At 38.6% G+C, this 27,327-nt stretch overlaps 1 protein-coding gene across 2 annotated transcripts in view; it reads right to left on the bottom strand.

The window, feature by feature from the left end:
• Window positions 1–27,327, bottom strand: part of NR5A2 (nuclear receptor subfamily 5, group A, member 2) — a 95,718-nt gene that overhangs the window by 35,142 nt on the left and 33,249 nt on the right. For both annotated transcript variants that reach the window (XM_010563416.1, XM_010563417.1), the window contains one exon: window positions 5,304–5,423. In XM_010563416.1, coding sequence (XP_010561718.1) covers window positions 5,304–5,423 — 120 coding nt within the window. The remainder of the gene's footprint in view (window positions 1–5,303; window positions 5,424–27,327) is intronic.

Here is a 27,327-nt window from a genome sequence, read left to right as displayed (position 1 = left end):
TTACTAATTTCCAAGAACATAAGAAGTAATAGCTTTCCATTAGGTATTCATTAGCTTTCTATACCTATGACTAGTGTATGTTTTTTTAGCCATTTCTTAGGACGAACAAAAAAGCCTGTTTCCTTATCTACTTTTTTTTTGCCAGCTCCTTTCTCTTGTCCTTTGGAGACACTCCTTCCTCTAACACTCTTGTAACTTTTTGTGCAACAGTGATACTTCTGCAAGCGTGATCTTTCTTTGTGATGCAGTCATCTGTAGCCCACAGTCTGAAAGTTCATCTGCCTCTTGAGAACCTTTTCAGTGGCAAGGTGATCTTACCTTAAACTTGCAAGTCTGTTTCCTAGACAAACAGATTCTCCAAAGGCCTCAGCAAATACAGCAACATTGGGAGAGTAGAAGCATTCTTTGCAAGTGGGTAAGTCTAACAGAGATGACATTGCCACAGAAAATGCCCCAGGCCACACATCACCACCTTTCAATAGCATACATCTGAAAGATCTACAAAGTATCCCATCTAGCAAGAGGTTCAAGCCACAAAGTCTGCTCTAAATTGAAGTTAAATTTTTATTTGCTTCAAAACACAACATTGTCAAGATCTTGGTTCTCTCTCATGCTCTTCTCTGGTGCTATGCTTTAGCATACAAATCCAGGTAGAAAGATGTATTTGTGTGATGACTTTAACTAAGTCGGTAGTTTCAACAATCTCAAAAAAATCTCAGATTTAGGCACGGTTTTGGACAGCCTTTTTAATCTGAAAGGCTTTGACCAAACTCAGCAGAGGGAATATTTGGCAATGAGTAGAGTGTAGGTATGAACAAAATGAGCAGCTTGTGTCTGGGCAGCCAAGGCTACAATTCGTGTGTTGACTGCTGCGTGACAATGCAAGAACAATGATATTCTGTACAGAGCTTTAGTATCTGCCTTGTGTGTGCTGGATCTTGGAAGCTGGCAGCGTATTGCTGGTGTGGAAGATACAAAGGAAAGTGCTCAAGTTGGAGGAATTAAAGTCCTGTAATTAGAAATGGTCTGTTAAAATTACATGCCACATGGCAAGCCTATGAAACTTGGCATGTGGAGAGCATATTGGCAATGATTTACAATAAACCACCACATTGCAAATCACTCCTTAGCTGTTTTCCATTATGAAATTTGGAGAGTTGTAAAATGCATTTGTGCTACTTTATTTCCTTTTGAAATGGTAATTGCTACTGCTGAGGGGCAGTACTTAGTGCAGAAAATGAAGTGTGCAGCATAGGGAGGAACTTGTTTCTGAGGAACTGCTGAGGAATTGTAATGATCTGAAAAAAGTGCTTTCTTGAAACACATACACACAAAAGAGCTTCATTTATGAAACTCCAACAAATAACAAAATAAAATAAAAGTCTTTTTTTTTATGCAAGGGCCAATGCTTACTACTTTGTTGCTGACTGCACTTTTTCCCCATCAAAGTGGGAACAGTGGATTGACACTGGGTAAAACTCATAAGCCAGTGGCTTGAGGGAAATGCAGATGTATGGAAATGTGATAGGAATGCCCTAAGGTAATGGGTTTTGAGCCGATGCATTTGAAAATTGAGTGTGCTTCTAACCACTAGCCCATTTTAGATACCTAGTATAGAACTGACAGCGGTGTGGCCCTGGAGAGCTGGATGAAGTTTGACTTTTGTATCTGAGGAACAGAGGCTGTGCAGCCTAAGTGGAGAAAGCAGGTATGTTCTAATTAAGTGGTGATAAGTTCCCCCCTTACAGCTTCCCCCTTGATTGTGATTGTGATTGTAAAAAGGACTGTGTTTATGAGTAGCTTTTATGGAGGGATATATTAAGGAAAGCAAGGAGTGAGGCTTCTGAGGTCTTAAATTTGCTAGCTTGTGACAATAATCATGATCTCTCAGGTAATAAAGTAGGCTATCTAGCTCAGGTCCTCAGTTTAAAGTTAATATCTTTGAAAGCCAGATGATTGACTGTAATTTTGCTCATAGTGCTTTGCTGGTAGCAGTAAATAAAAACTTCTACAGCACTTTTCATCAGAATTGTCAGAGTGCTTTCCACACCTTAATCAATTAATTTTTATGAGATGGTGGCATGGTTATTTCCCTTTCTCTACTGGAGAAACTGAAAGGATCAGGGCAGCAACCAGAAAGTATGCAGCATGTAGTGCAACAGCAAAGACTCATAATGCCTGGGTCTAGAAGTGTGGCTTCCCAGAATTATTTTACAGTTAATACAGAGGAGATGGACACAGTCATAATTGTCCTTTCATAAATACATTCGAACTCACATTGTGTCTTAGAATGACAACAAACTGAGTCGATGCTGCCAAGATGGTCCATCTTGACATGAAAAGAAGCAGTTGTATTGGATCAGCTTGCCTAAACAAGTAACTCGCAACTGAGCTACAATGCAAAAAGGCAATATTCAGCAAACACAGTGGCAGCAAACACAGTGGCAGCAAACACAGACCAGACTGAGGTTCTCAGTGCTGCTTTGCCTCAGTCTTTACCAGCAAGGTCTTCCCAGGCTCTGTGCTGTGCAGCAGAGCTCAAGGAGGAGCAGAGTGACCAGCATGGGGTATAAGTTGAAACAAAAGAGATTTAGACCAGAACTAAGGAAAAACTTTATCCCCATGAAGATTGTCAGGCAGTGGTGCTGGCTGCGTAGGGAGGTTGTGCAGTTTCCATCCTTGGGGGTTTTCAAAGTCCAACTGGATAAAGCCCTGAGAAACCTTGTTTGAGCAAGGGGTTGGACTAGAGAGTCATTAAAATCCCTTCCAGCCTGGATTATTCTGTGCTTTTAAGATTTGTGACTCTGGCAATTCTAGATATTTTAAACCTCCTGTTTAGCTCACCCAGCTTTGTCCTTCTAAATAAAAGAGGTTCTTCAATGAATGATTTTCACCCATGAAAATCATTTAAATGGATGATATTTTAAAGTAAATGCTTTTGAATGACAAATTGCATACAACTCATGTACTGGCATAGTAGTGGCACTTCTGCAATACCTCAACTACCAGCAGTCTTTCTGTGAGCACGCGTGCAATGCACAGCCCAGAGAGAGCAGGCGCAGTCAGTGCAGCTGTGCCCACTCTGTAAGCAATCTGACTTTTAATCTAGGATGACAGGGACCAGAGCTGAATGAAATCAGGACAATACAGTGGCATTACATGTAGATTTCAGACTTGTTCCAGTTTCAAAAACGGCAGCCAGAGAGTGCATATTTACTTCAGGTCTGGTGTCTCCCTGTTTCTCAAGGAGAAACTGTGGTGCATACATGCAAGTATGTTTTCCAGCTGTTAGCTAGTGTGAAATGGAAAGGAGTCCATCCATAAGGAAGGGACTGACTTTAGTGTTCTTGTTTGCTGTTCTTGTAATATGGCTCCTTGATCTCCAAGCAGCCTAAGTGCAAAGAGGAATGTACAGAAGATGACAGGAGACTCTGGGGGTGCTTGCACCAATCTCAAAAGGACAAACTTTGGCATAGGAATGTGAAATTACATTGAGAAGAGGATGTATTAAACCTATTTGACAAACCTGGGGCAAAGACAGATGCGATCAGTCCAATTTAGCCAGGTTTTAATTTAGCCAGAGACTATAATTCTGCCTGGAAATATACAACTTCCAAAACCAGCTGATGATTTGTAAGCAGTATATTTAATAAGCATCCTGCTACCTGTTGTCTAACAGTGATTAAATGCTGTGCTTTGCCTTGAGTTCATGTACAGCTGGGGTTTTTTTTCAAGAAAAGATAAAAGTGGCTAATGAGGTAAGAATTATTACTGTGGGAAAATGGGGACAATTGCTAGAATTTAAGGGTATTTAGATGTCTCTAATGATTTCAGTGGGACTTAGGCACTCAGTACCTTTAAAAACTAGCTAATCACGTAACAAATGAGACACTAATTTAGCAGTTCTCTCTGGAACAGAAAGCTGTCAATATACTTAGAGCTTTATAAACAAAGGAATAAGCAAGAACCCTCTGCAGTAAATAAAAGAATTGCTGGTAAAATTGTCCATGTTTTGCAGATGATGAAATGGAAAGAGGATCAATCATTTTCTCAATAGCACCAACATAAACCAAGAGTAATGCAACTAATTTTTGCTCGTATAATTAGGGAGTACAACTTTATCTCAGGTTAGTGACTTTCCACAAAGGTGCAGGAGTCAGTTCTATAGCTAGAATTTGAATTTTCCCACTTCTTTTCTTGGACAAGTCGATCATTTCTCCCTTCTACTGTACACCTTCTAATCATAAATGCAAACAGTCACTTCTCCTTCTGATTCTTATAAACACTTGTTCTTAGTGTTAAGAAATTGCTACAGTTTTAAAATTATAACTAAAGGTATAAGCAAATTCCACAATATGCAGATACAGATGATGTATCTTGGAAAAAGGTGCTCTTCCCCACACATATGAATTGAGGCAGTTCAATTTGCAGCTACTTATATACCAATAGGCCATCATTTGTTTTCACTTTGAATCAGGAACATAATGTTCAGCCACACTTTGCTTCTCTTTGCTACTGTGATTTATTTTTTTTCTGTTTAAACCAGATTAAGAATCTTAAGAATAAGGTTCTTATTTTATTGTCAAGTTCTTTGTGCTTTGGAAAGTGCGAGGGAGACAAACCTTTTTATTTTCTTTGGGTTTTCTCACAGTTTTCCTAATATTTGTCACATTATTGCTCTTGCATTTTAGGACACCTATGCATCTGACACCTGAAGAAAATTAACCCTTGAAAAGCTGTACACAAACTGCAGGGTGCATCTGAGACAATATCTGCATTTATAGCCTATGGACTGAATAATTTTCCTGGAATTAGATGTCTCAGCTGCCCAGTTTCTCACACATGTACATACTTCTCTAAACCCAACGTATTTATGAGGTAGTAGCTGCAGGTTCTCTAGGTTTCTGACCCAGCTAGTGATTCTTTTCAATAAACCACAATTCCAAAGGGAAAATAAGCTGTAATTGCTTAGACCTAAAGCATCAGGTTTGGGAGTGTTGTTTTTGCTGTCAGAAACCATTTCAGCCCCAAGAAAATACTACTTCTCAAGAAACACTTCTCATCTGCTATTTTTCCAATCACTGAAATATACATTTGCAAAAAAAAGTGCTTATGATTATATCTGCTTTTAGAAGTTTACCTGTAATCAGCAGACTAGGAACAGAGTGCACAAGTCATTTTCTGTACATTATTTGTGGAGAATCTCTGAGAACACAGGAGTGCTTCTGACCTAGTTAAACTCCTGCTATTTTGAAAATTATTATTAAAAAGCCATTGATACTTTTCTGAGCCCACTTACTTACTTGTTGCCCAGTAACCAGAAGGATGGAGCCTTCTTTCCCATGTACCACTTGCCGGTAAATGTGATCTAGAATTAAGAGCTCACTCCAGCAGTTCTGAAGCAACTTCATTTGGTCATCAACCTGTAAAGCAAACACAGACGTTGGTGGCATCACTCTGGGAGTCAGTCTTATATCACATGATGGAGTCTGTCCTTCTTCAAGCATCTGATTAACTTCATGAGAACAGAAATGCTATCAAAAATTATTCATCCACAAAATTGCTGTTCTTAGCTGACTAAATAGGGCACTGCTGAAACCCTTATCCATAAAATGTATAGAATATTCACTACTGATTACATTCCAGGAAAGCAGAACTATGGTATTGTTATGGAAAATAATAATAATAGTATATTTATGAAATGGTCATGGAAATGGGATATTATTTTTACCCAAAACAAGAATAGCAGAAATAATGCTAATGTGAACTTTCCCATAGTCTTCATCCTTGAACCTCAGCTTCTGGAAATATTAAGGAATCTACAGATTCAAGAGCATTATTGCTGCAACAAGCCCAGGTCAGAGATAGGTCCCTTGCAAAAGAAAAAGTGGAGAGGTAAACACTCCCTCTAAGAATGGTTGTGGTACTATGAAAAAAGAAGAAAACTTTTTCATAAACAGAAGCTGAGCAGCTTTAAGTGTCACTGGTAGGGCAAGAAACAGCTGTGCACAAGGCAGTAGTGAGCAGTGAGACATCACTGACTGCATTTGGTAATAGAAGGAACATACTGGGCTCTCAGCACAAGCAACCTACATGAAGTTTTTGTGCTGTTATACGAGATGTACATATCATAGGAAAATAAAGTATATCACTAAACTGATTCCTATTGCGACTGGATTGCGTTCAGTTTTATTTACTTTAAAGACTGAAAAATAATTAAGATTTCCATGGAAATGGGGGAAAAAGATTTCACAAATTAGTGGAAGACAGACTATGAATTTAAGTCATTGTAAGTATCAATATCCTTTGGACCTGTTCTTACTGAACTTACTGATCTCTTCCAAAAATCAAACAAAGTCTTTGACTTCAGACATGTGTCTTGAAAGAGTTAAGAGATGCGTACATTAGCCTTGCTACAATTAAGTGTCTGGTGCAGATGTGGTAATAGCACATATACAGTTAAAAAGAACCTGCATAGACAGCAATTGCTGAACAGATTAAAAATGCTACAAATTAGCAGAAGTAAAAAAGAAATTAGCAAAGAGAATATTTAAAGTAGAGAAATGCCTAGAATTTCTGAGACATGGAACTATTGAAATTGTTTTTCAGGGGTTCTAAGTTTCAGTTGCTTTAGAACTAGATTTCATAATGCACACAAAACCACGTTAAAAGGAGCAATCTTGCATGAACTGAATTAGATAATGCAATAGATGTTTTCAAATTTTATCAGCTACAACCTAATGAATTTTTGAACTTTTTTCTTTCAAGCTTGTTTTCTGTGTGGTAGAGAAGGAAGTTTGTTACTAATAGATTTTTGTAGTGTCACCTGTGAAAGTTACCTAGCATTGTCTCCCTCTTTCCAGTCACTAGCCATATAGCTCAGACTTTAACATCTTAAATGTTGAAGCCTGTTTGCCTCCTTCATTCATCTTAACTTCTCTTCTCCCCCCCCGACAGTCTTCTCCCAACTGTTCTTGTCCCAGTTTCTCCCCCTTAGGTTTCGGTCTCAAATTATTCCCTCTTGCTGGACTATGCAAGCAAATGAAATCAGGAGAGGACAGGAGCAGATTAGGACAAAGCCAGTGGGGACAAAAGAGCAGAAGAATCCGTGCACAGCAGATCAGTTCTCCCGCACAGCCTGCACTAGGAGTCTCAGTTCTTGCTTTTGCCTGCTCCATGACTGCAGCAGGTATCTGTGCTGGAAAACTGCATAGCTCACTCCCCCCACTACTGATTTACCTAGAGGATGATATAATTTTCATGGGGGGTTGTTTTGGTTTGGGATTTTTAATTTTTTCCCCCCCCCCCCGCTTTGCTCTTTTAAAAAAAGAACAAGGAAAACTATATCCAAATATCTGTGCTAACATAGTATTTTCAGGTTACAAAATCAAGAACTGCAGAATTAGTTAATACTTGTATTAAGATTGGCCGTCCTAGTCTTATTTTATTTCCAATCTGCTTTTCTGTTATAACAGATTTTAATGCATACACACAAAAAAGGCTGAATTAGTATTGTGCAAACACTCTCAGTTCTGGTATTTCTAATTTTTTGCATGCTTTGGCTTTCCAGTATTAAGAATAATCCTTTATCACAGTTGCTGTTCTGCCTCCAGTCACAGTTAATACACATATGTGCTTAGATAACTCCTGTAAGCTACATATCCATTGGCAAAAGAGATGGAGGAAAGAAAGAGGTGTGGACTCTGTAGATGGATATATTACTAAGTCAAAGCAAAGCTAGTGCTATCACAAACTCAGCCTTGCTCCATCCCTATGCTGTCTGTGCCCATGATAATTCATTTCTGTTCAGATCACAGAGCAAGGTTGATTCTGTATTAAAGATCTCTTCCTCTGCCCACAACATGTATTTGACTACAAAACCATTTCAACCAAGTGACTTGTTAGCTCAAGAGAGGACAGTAAATTACCACATTGATACACTCCCTACCAAAATTTGGGCCAGGTTTAAAATAAAGCATTATTTGAAGAAAATGTTTGAAATTTACAGATTCTAGTACTCTTGCTTTTTATGTGAAACTGTTTCATGATCATTTTCATCTCTGTACAACAAGGTGTTACAAAAATCAAATAAATCATGCTAACATGATAATTTCATCCAAAATTAGCATTTCACACAAAGCTATCGCAGCTTACATCTGAACGAAACGAACTGTGAAACAGTTTAAATGTCATCCGTGTCATAACAACTAATACCTGAATAAGAGGTCAAGCATTTGATTATATTATAAATGACATATTTCCAGCTAACCCATCTGTCTCAGCCACAGGCTTTTGAAAACAAACTGCGCTTTACAGGTCTGGCTTTCTGAAGGCCCCAACAGCAGCTAGTCTGCAATCAAAGCTTACCTCCCAAGCTTTATCATATCATTACCAAGCCAGTGCTGTGAGAACAGTATGAGATGGCAAAATCACAAAAAAATGTTTTGCACATAGGCTGTTCCTGCTGTTCTACAAGATTCATAAAACTAGCAACAGCGAACATCTGCTAGTGGTTCACAAAATCTGCTCCTCCATATTCACTGTAATTTAATCAGTGAAAGTCTACAAAATGGATAGCATACAAAGCACAATACACATCTGAAACACAGTATTGCCTTCAGAAAACTATTAGATCCAGCTACTTTTTCCATTTTAAGAAAGCTGGTAGGGCAGCACAATGCTTCCCAGTTTGCACTAGGAAGAAAAAGAGATGACTTTAAGGAGGGTCACGGATTACTAAAATGTAGGGTAAGTGATCAGTTCCAGCCTACTTCTGAAAGGCATGCATGTGAGGAAAAAACACATACTTTATCTCTTCTAATGCATTTGAAATGAAAAATAGAAAACAATATAGATCACATTGACCAAAACCGGTAACACATCACTTCTTATGTTAGAATGAGCTGGTAAACTTTATGATGTGTGTAACTTCAGCCAGAACACAAGCACCTTTGTGTTCCTGTGGTGTGTCAATAAATGAGTTGCAGAAGCCTATTATCTGGCAAAGTGAAAAAATCAGCGTTTCACCAAAACAAGTATGTGCCTTAAACTGATCCTGAAGGCAAAGAAGCTTAAGTTTTGGTGGCCAAAGTGGAGAGTGAGTTCTGAAAAGGAAGGTCCTCTGCAGAAAAAGCACCTTGTGGACTTCAGTCTTCTGACTCCAAAGCCAAAGCATGCTAGTCCGCCATTAACAGGGTAAGCAGGTGAAAAGAAAAGATTCTGTCACTAGGATAACTTAGTTCCAGTCTGGGACTTCCCTATAATCAACATCGTTTTCAGTCATGGTATACACTGAGTTAGAAACAAGCTTGTAAACTTGTACTACTGGCTAAGCTTTGAGGTTCTTCAGTTTGTGGATATCTTTGAGTGTTATCAATGTTTTAACAAGAAGAAAAAAGTGTGCTTTGTCCCAACTACTGGGAATGCTTATAAATAAAAATTGAACATCATATGGCCAGCAACTGGCTGCTGCAAGAACGCTCCCCAAATTTGCAGCTTTTCCCTGCCATAAGAGATCATTGACACAAGGATAATGTAATTCATGTCTTACCCAAGCAAGTTATCAAATTATATCCATTTAACAGCTACCTAGCCTCAGGCAAAAACATGAGTGAATACTGTGCCCAGATGGTTAAATTTAGGTCCTCTCTGACCAGTGGCATTCAGATGAAGACATACCAGTGGGGATAGCGTAACTGGAAATTGTTGCTGAAGAAATAGCTTTTAAGGAAAGATGTGGAGGAAGCTAACAGGGGGTGTGTGAGTCAAAAGAAATAGGAATCATTTTTGCATGCAGGGTGGCATGATACAGTAATAATGTTACAAGTATGAAAGGAGTAAAACATCACACTTGTAAAACTGCTGCTAAGTGACAGGGAAAGCAAAGAGAGTGCTTAGGACAAGGCTTTAGAGGAGGGGAATGGGGAGGCAGTGCTGTGAGAGAAGATATAAGGGAAGTTGGATGTCGGGTAAAACCTTGAAGGTGAGGATGATGAGATTGGATGAGATGCAGACTTAAAGGGTTTGTGTGACAGTAAATGATGCTGCTGGGGCAGAGAAAGAGCAAATACTTTGTGTTAGAGAAGCAGACGATGCCGGTTGTTGCCAGCACGGGCAGGAGAAGTCCCAGAGGTGAAAGTGGGCATGTGCACTGTCTGCTCTCTCAAACAGTACGGATACAAAGGTGGAGCAAGTAGTAGCTTTCTGACAGCATTAACACATGGCAATAGCTAAATCCTATTTCCTATCCCAAAATCCTGTTTACCTGTGCTTACAGTGAGGACAAGGAAGCATGTCAGAATTTGGAGTCATCCATAACCTTGTATCTCATGCTGTTTGGACTACTTGTACCATATTCCACAAGTCACAAGCTGGAAGACAAATGGCCATTGCCACAACAACTCAGGGCCATCCCACTGTGCTGCCTACTAACTACCAAGATAGCCAGAATAAACTAACATAAGAGAGTAACTAGTGTCGTGGTTTAACCCCAGCCAGCAACTAAGCACCACGCAGCCGCTCACTCACTCCCCCCCATCCAGTGGGATGGGGGAGAAAATCAGGAAAAGAAGTAAAACTCCTGGGTTGAGATAAGAACGATTTAATAGAACAGAAAAGAAGAGACTAATAATGATAATGATAACACTAATAAAATGACAACAGTAGTAATAAAAGGATTGGAATGTACAAATGATGCGCAGGGCAATTGCTCACCACCCGCCGACCAACACCCAGCCAGTCCCTGAGTGGCGATTCCCCGCCCCCACTCCCCAGTTCCTATACTAGATGTGACGTCCCATGGTATGGAATACCCCGTTGGCCAGTTTGGGTCAGCTGCCCTGGCTCTGTCCTGTGCCAACTTCTTGTGCCCCTCCAGCTTTCTCGCTGTCTGGGCATGAGAAGCTGAAAAATCCTTGACTTTAGACTAAACACTACTGAGCAACAACTGAAAACATCAATGTGTCATCAACATTCTTTGCATACTGAACTCAAAACATAGCACCGTACCAGCTACTAGGAAGACAATTAACTCTATCCCAGCTGAAACCAGGACACAGGTAGACATGGTGAATGAGACACTGCGCAGTCAGTTTGCCTGTGCGATATCCACTGACAGATATTTTGTGGACAGGCAGATGGCAGGATGCAATGCACTATATTCTGGTAAGGTTTTAAGATTTTGTCCTTCCCGTGTTGATCTGGAAACATATCTTCAGTGACATCATGGTAGAAACATGCACAGTATCAGTATTAATTGACAATATTTCAGTATTGTGATCTCTGTGAAAGAAACTTTTGGCACGCTTGCTCTCTCTTTCTCTCCCACCCCAGGAGGGAATCACTACTTGGACATCCTAATTGCTGCAGCCTGCACACTCGTCTTGTTGTCCCAGCCACTGGCTGTCCCAGCTCTTCTCAGTAAAATACCGGAGCAGAACTGCTGTATGGCTGGGTCGAGAGGAGTTCATGTGTCTTGGGACAGGAATGGATGAAGGTGGGTCACAGCGCAGTGGGAGGGTCACTATGCTCCCTACACTCTTCAATTTCATTACAAAATAGTGTTCCCCATTTAAAACTTCAAAAAAAATCAGATATGTGAAAAGAGAGAGACAAACAAGTCCATTGACCTTTTTTCCTGGGGCTTTAATAGAACCATGGAGCCTGGTGGAACTGTGACATATCTTTGTGTCCACTGTGAAAGATTCACGTGGTATTGCTTATCTGCACAGTGAACTTCATACTATTTAATATCTGAATTCAGGTTGGACACAGAATTCCCTGGTGGCATGCCCAAGTTCCTCCACTGCCACCTAGAATTGTAAAGTGACGTTAAATCGCTTTTCTGAGTTCTCTGCTAATAAAGATTGGAAAACAGGCACACATGAGAATACATTTAGATGCCACTGTTAGTTTGCGTAATTTATCTTACTGATATAATGCAAGCCACATAGAGTATTTCCAGGAGTGGAGGAAATAGACTCTCAATTTGAAGAGTAAAGGTCTAATCCTGAGCACTGTGGTGACACACTATCTCTTGGCGGGACAAAAAGATGGTCTGAGGTTGGGGATGGGAGTGTCACATTTGTCTGCTACACCCCGGACTCCCACTCAGCTGGGTCCATGAGCTATTGGTACGGGACTCAGTGGAAGTCTGTCAGGCTGGTTGAGGCCTCTGTTGACACTGCAATACACAATCACGCATTATCAATTGTAGTTAAAGGAAGGACTTATCTCAGAAATGCTGGTTACTCAGTTGAAAAACTATTTGTGCTGATGTTATAGATGAGGAAGGCTGGTGCAACACAAGAGTAGCATTGTTCTAGACTGTATGCTTCCCACAGCACAGAACGTTAATCATTGTAAGCTTTTGTTTTCTCTGAAGAAGAACACTGAAATTGCCAAACAGTAAAATGAAGAATAATGTGTACGCTTTGCTGAAATGCACTTTAATCTTATCAAAACCACACTGTGTCTTTCTTTTAGGAAAGTGTTTCACAATATTTAGCATACTGTAACCAACAACTGCAGATTTATTACAATTTTTCTTCTGAAGAGGTATTTTCATCCTGACGTTTGATGAACTACCTGTTAAAAGTTTCAGGGTCATGGGGTTTTTTGTGTTGCTCTCAGTTAAATATTTTCCTTGTAATTATTGCCGCAGATTCAGTTAAACAATGCACTCACCTTCTACCCAGTCTACACCTCCCTTTCTGAGAAGCTGGAGAATCCTTTTTCATCTCTTTCCATTTGCATCAACTTGCACTATAGATTTGGGCTTTTCTGCCAGTAAAAATTTAAAAGGGTATCTAATGATTAAAAAACTAAAATACAATGATTGAAATTTATGTGATAAAACCATGTTGGATTCAGCTGAATTGTTTTTACTTGTATTTCTAAAAGGGAATGTCAATATAGAAGTAACATGAAGCCTTCACCTCATAGTGCCACTTTTAAATTCTACGGCCATTGAATAGCCATTTCCTACTGAATGTGAAGTGATTAAACATCTGTCTGAATTGCTCAGCTTGAAGCATATGGGTTCAAGGGATGGTTGAACTTTCTTTCAAATGTAGTTAGGAGATCACTCACAAGTCATTGCAGACATATAGCTTGAGTTGTTACTCCATTTTCTTATGCTATAGTGAAGCAAACCACCCCAAATAAAAGTTTTATAAGACAAATGCACTCCAGAGGCTAATTGTTACTCCTGAATGCATGCATGGTTTCCAAATTGTTACATAGGTAGAGAAGGATTTGGGCTCTCCAGATGGGTTTCTGCTAACAGTGGGAAATGTCCTGTGCAAGGTTGCTGTCAAAAAGCAGCAGGTAACAGCCAATGAGGTTTTAAAAGTAAATGCACATAACTTTCAGACTCAGTGAATGCCCGAATAAAATGTGATTACTGCCTATAACCTCAGTAATAAAATGCTACAAAGTTCAAGAAAAAATGATTTAATATTAACTACGATTGTTCCAGCTCTTTACTAGAACCAGTGTGTTATATTAAATTTCTAGGTAAAGGCAGGGAGTGATCTTTACAAGCCCATGTTGGGTTAGACAACTGTCCTATTGCCTGTCCAAGTTTGGTAGCATTTTACTTTTTTTTTGTGATTTAAAACTAAAAGGAAATATAGAAATACTTCAGTGTGTGCCTTTGCCTGCTCCTTTAGAGCATGTAAAGAGGCTGTTATAAAGGTGCAATTTTACTTGGTGTGTGTCCGCGCATGTGTGCGTGTGCATATACCTCTTCCTTTAATAACTTCTGAATCCACCAGCCTGCTTATTTCAACAGGAAGTTCATCTATCCAAGACGTTAAATTCCTATATGCCTTGCGTGAATCAGTATCCAGATAGAGGAAAGTAACTGCTGCGTACCATGCTGAAAGAAAGGCTAATATGCTCACCCTTTATTCAACTGCAGAGAACTGAGAGAGAGGAAGAGAGAGGGATGAAAACGCTTCATTAACTCCCTGCTCATGGAACTATTAGTGTTTGGAATGTCAAGCCACTTTTCAGTTTTTCAAAGGACATAGATAAGGAATTCATAGCACAAAGCAACATTATACCTTTGAAAATGCCCACACTTTTACCCTTCCAAAATGTGAAGCAGTGCACATGTGGTGCCCATGCTCTGAATGGCCTGTGGGGTTTTCTGCTTAGCAAATGCACACGGGAAGAGCGATGGCTTTGCAACAGCTTCTCCCCTTGCATGTCCCTGGACAGCTACGTGTAATATCACTGTGAAAGAGGGATCAAAGCAGCAGTGACCAGCCATTTATCAGTTTCAGTGCTAATCTTCCACTGAGTCAAAATACTTTAATAAAAAGCAGCCTTGAGCAACAGTTCACACTCATCCCATTTTCTTGCAGGAATATAACACAAGGTGCGTGAGTCTAGGGGCCTCAGATTGCTGAAGGGAGTATGGGCAAGCAGCAGATGGTGATCCTACTCAAAAATAAGACCTCTCTTCTTTTATGGATCTTTGGACTCCATTTAGACAGTATTCCCCTCTATTAAGGAGAAGGTAAATGACAAATCTCAGTTCTTCAAACATCAGATGAAAGCACTGTTACAGTAAACTTTGTGTGTGTATATAAATATATATATTATATAGTGCGTCAAATGCAACATATAACACTCCTATTTTTTTTCTTTTCCTCACATTTATCTCTGTGCAAACTGCATGAAAATGACAGTATTTTGCAGTCAGCATTATTTCTGATGAATTATGAATGTGTTTTTCTTATGTTCTTTTTTGGGTGTTTTTTTTTTTTTTTTAACTGAAAATAAGAAAAGGATTTCTTTTTAGTCCCAACTGAAAATTTTGCTTACAATGCAGTGCTTCTTCCCTGTCAAAGTGAATGCAAAGATAAGGGAAGAGGAAAAATAATTCTTCTTCTCAGCATCTGTTTCACAGGGTGAAGAAGGAGGTGCCTTCTTCAGGACTGGACCCATAGAACCGACCTTCAAAATCCTACTCCTGTGAGTATCTCTACTGATGTTAGTGCAGCATAAGTTTATGCATAGTTGGGTCTAGAAGTTTTAAAAAATCAGATAAAGCTATGTAGTTTGTGTAGCAATTTTGGTACTAGAGCTGTTTTGTTCTCTTGAATTACTCCAGAAATACACCTGTTTTTTCTGATGTCAACAAACTAACCGCAAAAATGTTCTGGGCCATATTCTTAACTCTTAACTTGCATGAACATAAGTCCTTTAACTTCCACATAAACAAAATCAGAATTAGGCCCACTCAATTCATCGTTAGCATTGCAGGTCTGATCTTCTTTTTAGGATGCACAGTGATATCCTCTGGGGAATCAGAAGACAAGACTGAGTCGTAAATTTTATGGTACTGCTGGTGAATTTATTCTCAATATATTGAATCAGCAGTTTCACTCTATTGTACAGCAGCCTTCGATTAAAGTCTCTGTGGTCTTCTCCAAGTTACACATATTTTAGTATCATCTGAAAGGATTTCTAATATGTAATGTTCCTTTCCTGTTTGGTGATTTACTGGATAAATTATGTTTTCATTTTTCTTACAGCTACCCCATTTTTCCAGCTGACACTTATTCTAAGAGTCTATGGGTAAACTTTACCTCCTACATTAGTTCTCATTTGTAAAATTTCTTAGAAAACAGCAACATCAAATTTCAACAGAGATCAATACAACACACAGGAGTGGTTTGTTAATATTAAAGACAAAGTCCTAGTAAGAACTAGATTTGTTTTCCACAAAATAAATATTCTATTAAAACTCAATCAGCTAAGTATAATATGGAAAATATTTTTAACTTGTGACACAAGAGACATGCTGATTTCAGAAAGACTTTTTAATATGGTAACAGGCAAGCAGAGTAATCTCTCAACACACTTAGGGTCCTGTTCTTTCAAGTGCTGCATGCCCCGGAACACTGTTTTTTGCATGCATTAACACAAGAGTTACTTAAATTGGCTTTTGTTTAAATTACACTATGTGGTTACTCTTCTGTTTAATAGGGTTTGCATTTGTTTCCAGCACAGCTATTCAAAGGGGTGTGAAGTATGGGAAAAAGGCAAGCCATTAGAGAAGTATAACCTTACTCTTTTAACAGGTGACACCTACAAAGGTTGGTTTGTGTACACGGGATAGGACTGTATTCACAGTTACACCAATGGGAATATGCAAATAATCTTCTGATGTCATGACTAAAAAAGAGTTACTTTAACATTACAGCAGTGTAAATGAGAGAATAATAATTTTCCAGGTAAGTATTAGTGATACCAAGGGTTGGACACTGATGAACCACACAAAGAATCTAATACATTGGATGTTCCATACCATTAGTAGTTATCATCAAATCAGCAGTTTTGTATGTTAAATGTTCTTTATCTTTTGATTGCACAGCATTGCAATCTTTTTCATGAATTAAAATATGTTAGTTTATATTTTACTTTTCATAGTCCTCTTAATACTTTTGACAAACATCCAACTATGTAAGGGCAGGTATTTCCTTCTGCCCATACTTGAATCACTGAAACATATGGATCTGAAGTCTCAAGACTGGGAGCTGTAGTGTGCTAAACAGGACAGAAAGTCACCTGTAATACACCTTTGGCAATAGAGGCTGGTGTTCTTGTAAAACACTGCACTCGCTATACAAATGTATTCCACTGTGTTTTCCTCTGTTTTGTGATAGAACAGCCAAAAAAAGCCACAGCAAAAGCAGTAAGAAATTATGAGAAACAGTATCTTCAGTCAAGATGTGAAAGGAGATGGTGTACTGATGAAGAAAAAAACACAGAAAGGTTGTCTTACATCCCAAAGGCTGCAGCAGTAATTGGGGCAGAGATTAAATGAGAAAGAAGGCCCAATGATAAGGGAGAAAGCGAAAGCAAATTCAGCATTATGGACAGGGGTTATCATGTATTAAACCAGTATCCATCTGACTTGATAGAAAAAGTTGCTTAAAAACACCACCAAAGGAAGCTGAAGTCATACAAGAAGGTTGTGGAGAAGTAGTGAGAACCAGTGATGCATGAGCCAATGAGCTACTGTACATGGGAATGACCCAAAAGACTTAGTACATCTCTTTACATCTTAAAAGCATTGCAGGAGGCTCTTGGCATGCAGCTACTACCATCTAGCTAAACCCTTTCAACTATGAACATCATCTTCAAAAAAAATCAGCTCCTTTCCGGACAGAGTCAAATGTAAAAGAGCAGATAGAGCCATGCTATTAAAAATCACGGGAAGTGTTGATTGAATGAATGTTTAAGGACTAGGCAAATGCCTATTAAAATGTTTTTTTCCATTTATCCTTTTATTTGGCTTTGTTTCATTTATTCCCACTTCCTGTTTCTTGTATTCTAATTTGGAAATCTGTGAAGTACCATTAAAATAAGGTTGTCACCACTCTGCCCAGGTCCCATACAGACATTAGCACTGCAGTTAGGATTAATATTAATGTTTAAAAAGATCCCTGAAGAAACTGATTTTATCGGGGCTGCTTGTTATGTTGATGAGAAGAACTTTTGCAGTACAAAACACAGAATGAGCAGGAACCTTACATGTAAAAATGACTGTGGACTGTGACATGGCTCAGCCAGCCTCTGACTTTCTCTGCTGTCACAGCTGAACACAGGTATCAAAATTTTGAGTCTCTAAATTGGGTTCCTACATGTCTGTATGCAATAGAAGATTAGCTGTGAGTTTAGGAAAAAGGGAGACAGTCTGTACTTCTAATTTATTAGGTTTTTCCTAGCTCATTTCTGAATGACAGCAGGGGTGATGAACAACAAAATCAGGTTGCTCTGTTCACATCCCATTGACCCATGAGTGCACCACAACTGTGGGAGCTATGTTTTAATCAGACTGGCAGAAACTTGGTCAATGGACAAGAGCTTGTAATAAAATGGCAAAATTTTCTCAAAAAAAATCATTTTTTGCATGGCTTGTGTTCAAGTGTCTGGCAATCTACTACTAATCTAGGTCTGAGTACCAGTTACTTTGGTTTGTAATTAAGTTTAATATGAGTTTTCTTTTTGAAGATTTACCATGACTAAAATATTACTTTGATACCCAAATGTAAGAAGATTTTTCCCAGACTTATCAAAGGAAAGTGCATTGTGACTCTGCCTCCAATAAGCTCTCCTGAGGCGTATTAGAACTTTTTTTAATATGGCTACATAAGTCTATACCAGGGCAATTTTCCTTGTATATAAAATAGTCTGAATGATTTAGAGGTATAAATGAGTGGAAGATTATACAAATATCCAGCACCATTTCACTGACAGGTAATGGATTGAATTCTTTCTTTGGCACTCTCCTTTTTTTTAACTAATCTGCCTAAGGGTCTCTTTCTTTTAAAATATAAGGTCTTTAGGGAAGGGACTGCCTATTACTATGTTTTTATGCAGTACATGTTTATGTTACCGTAAATCTAATAGTAGAAAAGGGTTGCCTGACTGCATGGAGCATACATGGACACTTTTCTGTATAAATAAAATTATCTGTCCTTCAATTTAAACTGCCAAGCCCCCACATAAAGCCAGGCTGTCCAGTTAAATAATACAACAAGATATTATTAGTGAAGCACACTGTCTCCTTACATAAATATAAGCATCAGCTTAACAACACCATGAGAATATTTTGCTCAATATTTTTGTACTGTGGCATAACCATATAACCTGACATCCTATGTAACACCATCCTAGGTATGGTATCATACAGTATCCTGAGCTTTGATGGTATATAAGAAATTATTTCATTATAAATGTCTTTGAGACTGATTCTACAATTCATATGCAGACAGAAATACAAAAATGCCTGGGCTTCAAAAGAAGACTTCAAGGAGCCAGTCCTTAGTTTTATTGCTTTTTATCTGTGAAGGCTCTGATAATGCACACATTTTTTAAGTACAACCTAACATAAGCCAACTTCTAAATTCAGCTTCTGGCGACAGCTCCTTTTATACTTCCTCTTGCATGAGCACACACAGCACCAAAATCCAATCTACTGTGTCAAATATATGCATTTTGCAAATATATGACTATTTGATAAATGGAGTCGAATCTGGGTTTTTTAGGTTACTTTTAACAATGGAGAAATGTGCATAGTTTATTTTTTAGCTCACGTGTTGCATGCAAATTGCCTCTTTCTACAGTACAGTGTGCATATGAAGTTCCCTGAGATGTCTGAACTAGATTCACTGTGAGTACTTAACCAGAATATGCAATTAAAATGTAATTCATTTCTAGATATCATCAATATTCTGTCATTGCATAAGGGGAATGGACTAGATGACCCATGAAGTCTATTCCTACCCTCATATCTATTACGATTACCTTATATTAGTAAAATTGCTTTTTAAGGTCACTTATATGTGGTGGTTCCCTTTAGGCAAATATTTGGTACAATTGGCCATTCATGTGTATTTCTTCATGCTGTGTTTAGAATGGATTCAGTACAGGTAGAGCACCAAATGAAGCAAAACCCTGATATTTTGTTGTAAATAATTCATAAAACAATGTTATGACCCTTATTCCCAGTGAGGCATCCACATAATGAGCCACCCAAATGAAGCAGCAAAAACATCCACTTCCCCTGCCATGGGTGTGCCCCTGACAGACTCCTCAGGGTCAGAAACCCATCAATCTCCTTTTACACATGAGCTAATCAATTCAAAGAGGGAAGTGCCAATGAGCTATTAGATCAATATGGTGAAGTATGGAGATTGATCTTATCCCAGAGTGACTACATTAACAGACTCGTCGGTGTGACCTCTGCCCTGCAGCGCACATTATACAGGATTGCAAGTCTGATATCTGAATGAAGACCTCAGGTCATTGCTTTTAATAATCTGCTTTGCTGAAAGAATTAAAAAGTAAAACTGTAAAGGGATGACTAATGAAAATATGAAGTGCTTTCTTCTCCTCTAGTCTTGGAACACTTGCAGAAATCACACCAGCTTTTCACAGCAACCAGCAACATTGTCTCGCACAGAAACCTGCTCAGCCGTGCCTGGCTATCGGCATTTGAGATAATACATATAATACAACCAACAATATTTTGCTCTCCTACCACAAAAACTAATTAAAAAACCCAAATACAAAACGATAAACAGTACTAGCTGTGTCAAAACTGATTAAAGTCTTGGGTGAATTACTCCAACTGGTTTACCTGAATGGCCAGATCGAGAGCTATACTGGAGTCCCGGTGGTCTGACTGACTTAGCTGGTGTAAGTGGGATTGCAGTAGCTGGCACTGCTGTGAAAGTTGCTCACAATGCTGCATACCGCCCGCCAAGCAAAATGTTCCCAATACTTGCATCAACTCAAGGTCCAACCCTGGGAGTCTTAGTACAAAGGCCAGTGACTTCGGGGGGGAGTTGATCTCATCAGAGGAGCCTGGCTTCACAATATTTACGAGCAATATGCGCATACGTCCTTTAACACTTTTCTGTCCCTTAATCAACCTATGCTTGTAAGTGTCACCAACTTTACAGGAAGTCTGTACATGAAGTGACCGCAAATAATACTATAAGCAACCATTTCAGGCCTTTCATTTTAAAGACTAATCTTTTTGAAATATAGTTTCAGAGATGCTGAAAAAACATACACTTTGTTGTCTCAGAGCATGATATTAATATTGTTAATATTTTTAAAACCCTGAATAATCTCATTGCAATGAAATATTTATGTGTATAACACATTTTAATACTGTATTTTTATTATACCAAACATTTTTATTGTTCACTGTATAATTGAATCAATGAATTAGAAGAAGGTTACTAAAAAAGGATTAATGCATTTTTAATGCAACTGAATGATATAACTTCTGTTAGTCACTAAGAATAATGGCAGATCTATCAGGTTTATATAGATAAGAGCTTTGTGAGTTTATCTGAAAGCCCACATAATGGCTCTCATTTAGCCGTAACCTAGAAAAACGGACTTAGCAATCCTATTCGGGGTTTTAATTCATTGTTTATGTATATGATCTCTTTTCCACCTTGTGATCAGATCACCTGTCTAATCATGAAAATATGAATCTGTTTAGCAGATACATCTATTTCCAGTTGTAAAACACTTTTTGAAAACAATGTTCTTTCAAAGCCTAAATGGAAGAACCGAGCTAGCCATACAATACCACTGGGAAATGTTACTGAACTCTTAGGTTAATAGACAGGGGAAATGGTGAGAACTTTGTACGTTAATACTGAGAATGTGGATGTTTCAATGCTTGCACAGCTTGAATCCTTAATTAGCCCACCAGCCTAAACTAGAAATACTTTCCAGGTAGAAACTGCTATGCTTAAAAATATCCTAATAGAAAATCCTTATATTACTATAACAGCGATTGAAATTTTAACACCGCACAAAATGTTATCTAGAAAATTAAAACAGCAGTTGGAAACGTGGCTCCCAGTCCTACACAGATATTGTGTTCTTTGCAATGCAGCATTTAATTTTCTAATATTTTGCAATGGATATAAAATACATAATGAAATTTTATATTAGTACAAGATACATGTATTGTGGAGGAGGGACTTTATAATGACATCCTTAGAAATGTATTTGCATTCTTCAATAGGAGGTATGTTATCAAACTTCTTTTAAATCAAAGGATTCTAATATTTCTTCTACTTTTAAGTAGGAACTGAGAGAGAATTTATGCATAATACATACATGTGTATGGTACACAAGATGCTGTAGTATTGCTCCAGGACTTGTGTGAATTTTGTGAGACCACATAATTGATAGTGGTGAGCCACAATTAAATAAATCACACCACCAAAATGGGCATACATTTTTTTCTACCACTATGATGTGTTTTTTACATCATGTTCTTTCCAAACACACTAAAAAGCTATTCTATAATAGAAGAGTTTTAGATTTAAAAGGGCTTTAGAATTCTGATATTATATTTGTACCTTCCCACTTACAAAGCAAGGAACTTACTTAATACCCATCCAATAGTTAAGGCCTCAGAAGGGCTTTGATTCAGGAAAGCACTTTACATGTTTATTTGAAGCATTTGTCCTGATCTCAGTGATGGGAAGCAGATGCTTATAAATTTTCACTAAAACGAAGGTGATTCTTCTGAATGGGGCAAGGGAAAGTAAACTTATAGCATATACAGAACTAAACCACCTTTTCCATAAATAATAATAATATCTGGTTTAAATTCAGTGTCCCACACTCAACAAGTGCTAGAAGTAAATGCTGCCTCCCAATGGAAATGTGAAGTTTGTTTCCCAATAAAATAAACCACAAAATTTCTAGTCCCATTCATTTTATCAGATGTTCAGTCTTTAACTTACTTCTTGTAAGAACTGAACAATTTTCATTCTGGATTTCTCAGTCAAATGTTTTGTTTTATGAACTTCATATTATGGGCTCAAAATGCACAGTTTCTTGAGTAAGGAGGATGTTCTTTCCCTTTAACAGCTACTTGAAAACTGGTCAAGAATATGAGGAAGCAAAAATGGATTAGTGGTAGAGTCCAAATGAGGTCATGAAGTTCATAATAAATACAATTTATCTTATAATTCTGCAATTTACCACATAGCTCCACAACTCTTATCTGCAGTATCGCTGTCACAGGTGCTATCAACAGATGCATCTGTCTTGTCACAGAATCTATGGCTGCATTAGGGATATCTGCTAGTGGCATCTATTTAGATGGTTGTTAGGTATCTGAGTACAAATAAGTGATAGACATTATTTTATAATCAATGAAACATGTCACTAGCTTCTGTGTAACACAGGAATGGCTAAATGGATTTTTTTTTAAAAACCCTCTTTCCACTCCATTTTCCACTGTAAGCAAGCGCTCACAGACAGAGAATGTTCATGAAAACTTTCAGAACAAAAAGATAATCTTCTGGGAAAGTTACATTAGACTGAAAATACATGTCTAGAATCGAAATGCTTCCTCAGTCTCGACAGAATAAATAATAAATGCTTTCTAGGTAACTACTGCAGCTCTTTTGATAACATATATATTAATAAATTAAAAATGTCTGTAGATTGACAAGTGTTTTGTGGGCTTATACTAGAAAGCCAATAGCTAATTATGAAAGCCTGACTTGACTAATCAATTATTCAGATGAACATTAGGTGCCTATTATATGCGTAAACATGGGAATTATATTTCCCCTAAGTAACTTTCTAAAATAACAAACCCAAAACATGCAAATTTGAAATAGAAAGAAATGGCACTATTATGCACTTATTGCATATGCAGAACTCCCACTGAATTATTCAGGGCACACTGAATCGGGAGCCTTGGTCTTCTGACTCTGAGCAACACAGCAATAGCAGCACATGCCATGTTGTATTTGTTATGCATGTAATATTGATTTAGCTCGTTCTTGCTGGTCATGATTCAAATTCATTCCATGTTTAGGAGGTAAGGGAAAGGAGAAGTATCCTGGATTGAGATTTGCAATATATTTTTATGCCTGTTGAACACAAGATTATCTGATAAATTAATAAGACCATGGCTTTTGAGTGCAGAAAGAATAAGCCTTTGCAAAGGAACACAAGTGAGGTAATGAACTGTGTTCTGAGAAGGTTTATATTTGCTTCATTCCCCACCTCCTGTATGTAAAGATTGGGACAGTGCTAGTAGTACAAAACGGATTCACTGGTGTCTCATTTAATTTGTGAGGCACAAAACAGAGTAAGGTAATGCATAATCGTCCTTTGCATTTAGAAAAGACCATGCTCTTAAGCAGAATACAGCAACAGGGGAACCAGAAATAGATGTGACCAGACACCTGCTGACAAACAGTGACAAATCCCACTGACACTGCAGTGACCCCCAGTTAGTCAAGATTTAATTAAGGGGTATAATTAAGTCAGTGGAACAGAACACTAATGAGTGGTGTTTTTTATATGGGTAATTACACATAAGAATACAAAGTAAGCTAGGCCCCTAAATATATCACTAAAATGAACAGTATAGAATGACAATCAGAGCTTTAAGTACTTTTTTTTTCTTTCTCTGCAATAATGCAGGTTGAAACAACACAGCTCGTCAAGCATCTGTACAAATGCTAACAAATGCTGATGGCCCAATCCTGCATGTGTCTAAGCATGTTGGTAACACGACCTTGGTGGCACAATGCACACAAGTAAGGCTAGGCATGCATGGGTTTGCTGGGCTCTGTCTGTCCTTGTGTTTGCATGTGTTTGTACCATGCAGGGGTCACTTCGGCTCGTTTTCTAGCAAATGACATTCTGTTGCTACTCTGTTACAAGTAACACATCCTCTACATTTCATTTATCCAGTGTGTTGATTACCAGGAAGACATACATTACAAATTGTTCACATGATTATCTGCACATTGGGTGCAATATACCTTTACAATCAAACAACAGGGTTTTCTTATGGCAGTGGTATTTTATGCCTGATCCAGTTCTCTGGAATTTATTTTGGGAATCTTTAGGCAGTTGAATGAAATAGCTGAAATATCTTTGTCTCCGTGATATTTGCTTACACTTCAAACAGAAAAGTATTGTAAAGTAGATTTACGAGACCAAGATGTTAAACCGGGGTGGAAAACATCATCAAGAATAATGATGACGATGGTAGGGGAAAAACAACTTTCCGATGGTCTCAAAGATTTAAAAGAATGCCTGTGTAGTTTGGGGCCAACCCTCTGCTGGGATTACTCTATCTGGTCCCAGCTGGTAGCCTGCAGTTAATGACAGCCTTTTATCCGTTATCAAAGCAACAAGTGGAAAAGCAGATCCTCCTGCCTGCTAACACTCTTTTCAGTTCTCTCTGTAGAATTTCTGCTTCTAAATCTTTCCTTTTAACAAGTCCTCAGATTTCCTTTCTACTGTTGCAGGAGACACTAAATACGTCTCTCAAGTCTTTAGCTTGCTTGTCTAACTTAAAGTCTGCAGGACGCTAAAGGAAGAGAGAATAATTGCATTACAACAGGACATTTTCTACAGGAACTGACTGAAATGCAGAATGAGCCTGATCCTGCTCACACTAGAGTGCTGAGAGTTTAGCAGTTGAGTTCAGTGACAGCAAAACCAGCTCTTAATTACTCAAAGACAGTACCGATACAACACCTCAATTACAATTTCAGACCAAGACATGAGTTAGGCTTAAATTTAATCTACTAACCTACTAATCTTCTTATTTATATAAATACAAATTTTACTGTAACAAAAGCAAAGCAAACAAACTGCATTGAAACTTATGACACATATACTGTGCTTACTTTGCTTTTTTAGTAGTATAGGAAAAATTTTAAAAAGGTACAACTGGGAGATATTTAAGTATAATTAATGTGAATTCTTTCAAGCAAAATCTATCCACTAAAACTGAACAGTTATTTGTTGTTAAAACAAACTTAAATTAATATACTTTATATCGTAAACATATACATCCACCTTTCCTTAAATCATGCTGTCAGAGAGTAATAGGTCTTAGAAACGCAATCCTATAAGTTACTACAAGTATACTTTTAAAATCAAGAGAACAACTTAACAAGCTCTTACGTAGGCTACATTAAAGCATAATATATGTTAAGGGGTTTGAATTGTTTTTGAACTCTTTGGGTTTTAAACAGATTTTCCCATGATTTAGAACAATTATGCGATGACAGAAGATGCTGTGGGAATGCCAGTGTGGCAGTGAATCCAGGCCAGCACTTGCTCCCTCTCTGAACTGAGGCCTTTGCCTCAGCTTTGCCTCTGTGCACGCCTAGGTGCCTCCTTGAGCGGGGTCAACAGATGGAGCAAGGGCCAGATCCTGCCAATGCTCTGCCCTGCCCGCAGTGCAGTCCTATTGCACTTAGCAGAATTAGACCTCTGTATCTAACCCTACTCATTTAAGCCCATTAAAGCTTTTTAATGCTTGCGAAAGCATGATTTGGCTCTGGGTCCTCTGGCACTTTACTAAGACATAGGCAGTAGCGTCTCATTTTTATGAGGTGCCTGAGGTAACTGTTCTGGATAGGGCCCCAATAAATGTGATCTTAAGATATGAAGTCGCTATTTTAGTCTTTTCCCATGAGCCCATGAGCTGGAGCACATGCAAAAACCCTAACACAACTGAAATACCGTAAAAGAAGAGAGGTTGTAAAAATCCTGCAAATGATCTCCCCATTTTTCTCTTTCTGCGGGCATGTGCCAGTATAAAATACGGGATTAGACAGAGCGACTTCCGCCTGGGCTGCAGACACATGTATGCATAATGGATCCCTGACATCTTCTTCTCCCCCATTTCATCCCCGCGAGGCTGCCCCTGCCCAGCCGCGTATGAATGAACAGAAGCGCCTTTCATCCCCCACTTGCCTGGCGCTTCAAAAGGAACTACAAAAATAGCAGCAACAAAAATCCAGCCGCCTGCCAAAAGGCCCGCACACATCCCATTCTCACAGGCATGCGAAAGGTTGGAGAGCTCAGCAAAATTTTTATGTACGGGAGCAGGCCCAAGGAAAACTCACACGCCATAACCAATTGTGGACACAGGATCATCTATCAGCAGACAAATGCAGGAACTCCAGAATGTCTCTCCTCAAATGAAATAATATATCTTTGAAAGCCAATGCCCGTTTTAGGCCTGAGGCCCATATATCAAGCCTGAGAGGCTTGTGGATACGCTCCAGGGCCATTAACCTTCCACCTGTTTCCCCTTGTCCTTCAGGATGAGACCCTGCCCTTGATTTTACTCCCTTCCCCTGTTCATCTTCCGACAGAGTGTAAATGTAAAGCAGAGGGCCTGCGAAATAATTCAAAGGCAATGGACCAGGGACATGGTTACAAATCTCTGCCACTGGCACTGTGACTTATGCAGGCAGTTTGTCACACATGAGCCAGGTGACCTCTGTGACATAACAGAGAAAAATATCGCCCGAGATCAAAAGATGAGATTCAGAGCACTCTAACTAACTCTGGTGTATACAGCCATGCTACACAGCGGCCAGGGGTTCCCTCTCTTCCAAATACTGCTCGCTCCACTCGCTAGCAGGCAGGCCATGCTCCTGCTAATTTCAGTAATCTCTTTTTCCTTCCACTTTTCAGAAATCTTTCCTGTAACCTGAACATCAATATTTGCCTCCTCCTTGAAGCCTCTCTTTTTCAAAAAAGAAAATTAAATTGACAAGGAGAGGCAGCAAAATGTCATGCAGCAGAAAAAAGTAACACATAAAAAGCAGTGTCATTGAAAATGGTGGAATAGTCACTTTTGCAAATGGGTCTGTTTTAATCCAGTAATTTTTGAAATTCTAAGTAATACTAAAACTTTGTATGAGCACATGCTGTCTCTGGTATTGCAATGAGAAGTCTTTAATGTCTAAAACATTTATTGGGATTCAA

This window comes from Haliaeetus leucocephalus, unplaced genomic scaffold, assembly GCF_000737465.1.
Source record: "Haliaeetus leucocephalus isolate CR32 unplaced genomic scaffold, Haliaeetus_leucocephalus-4.0 Scaffold166, whole genome shotgun sequence".
NCBI classification, from domain to species: Eukaryota; Metazoa; Chordata; class Aves; order Accipitriformes; family Accipitridae; genus Haliaeetus; species Haliaeetus leucocephalus.
This window is presented reverse-complemented; position numbering and strand designations above follow the sequence as displayed.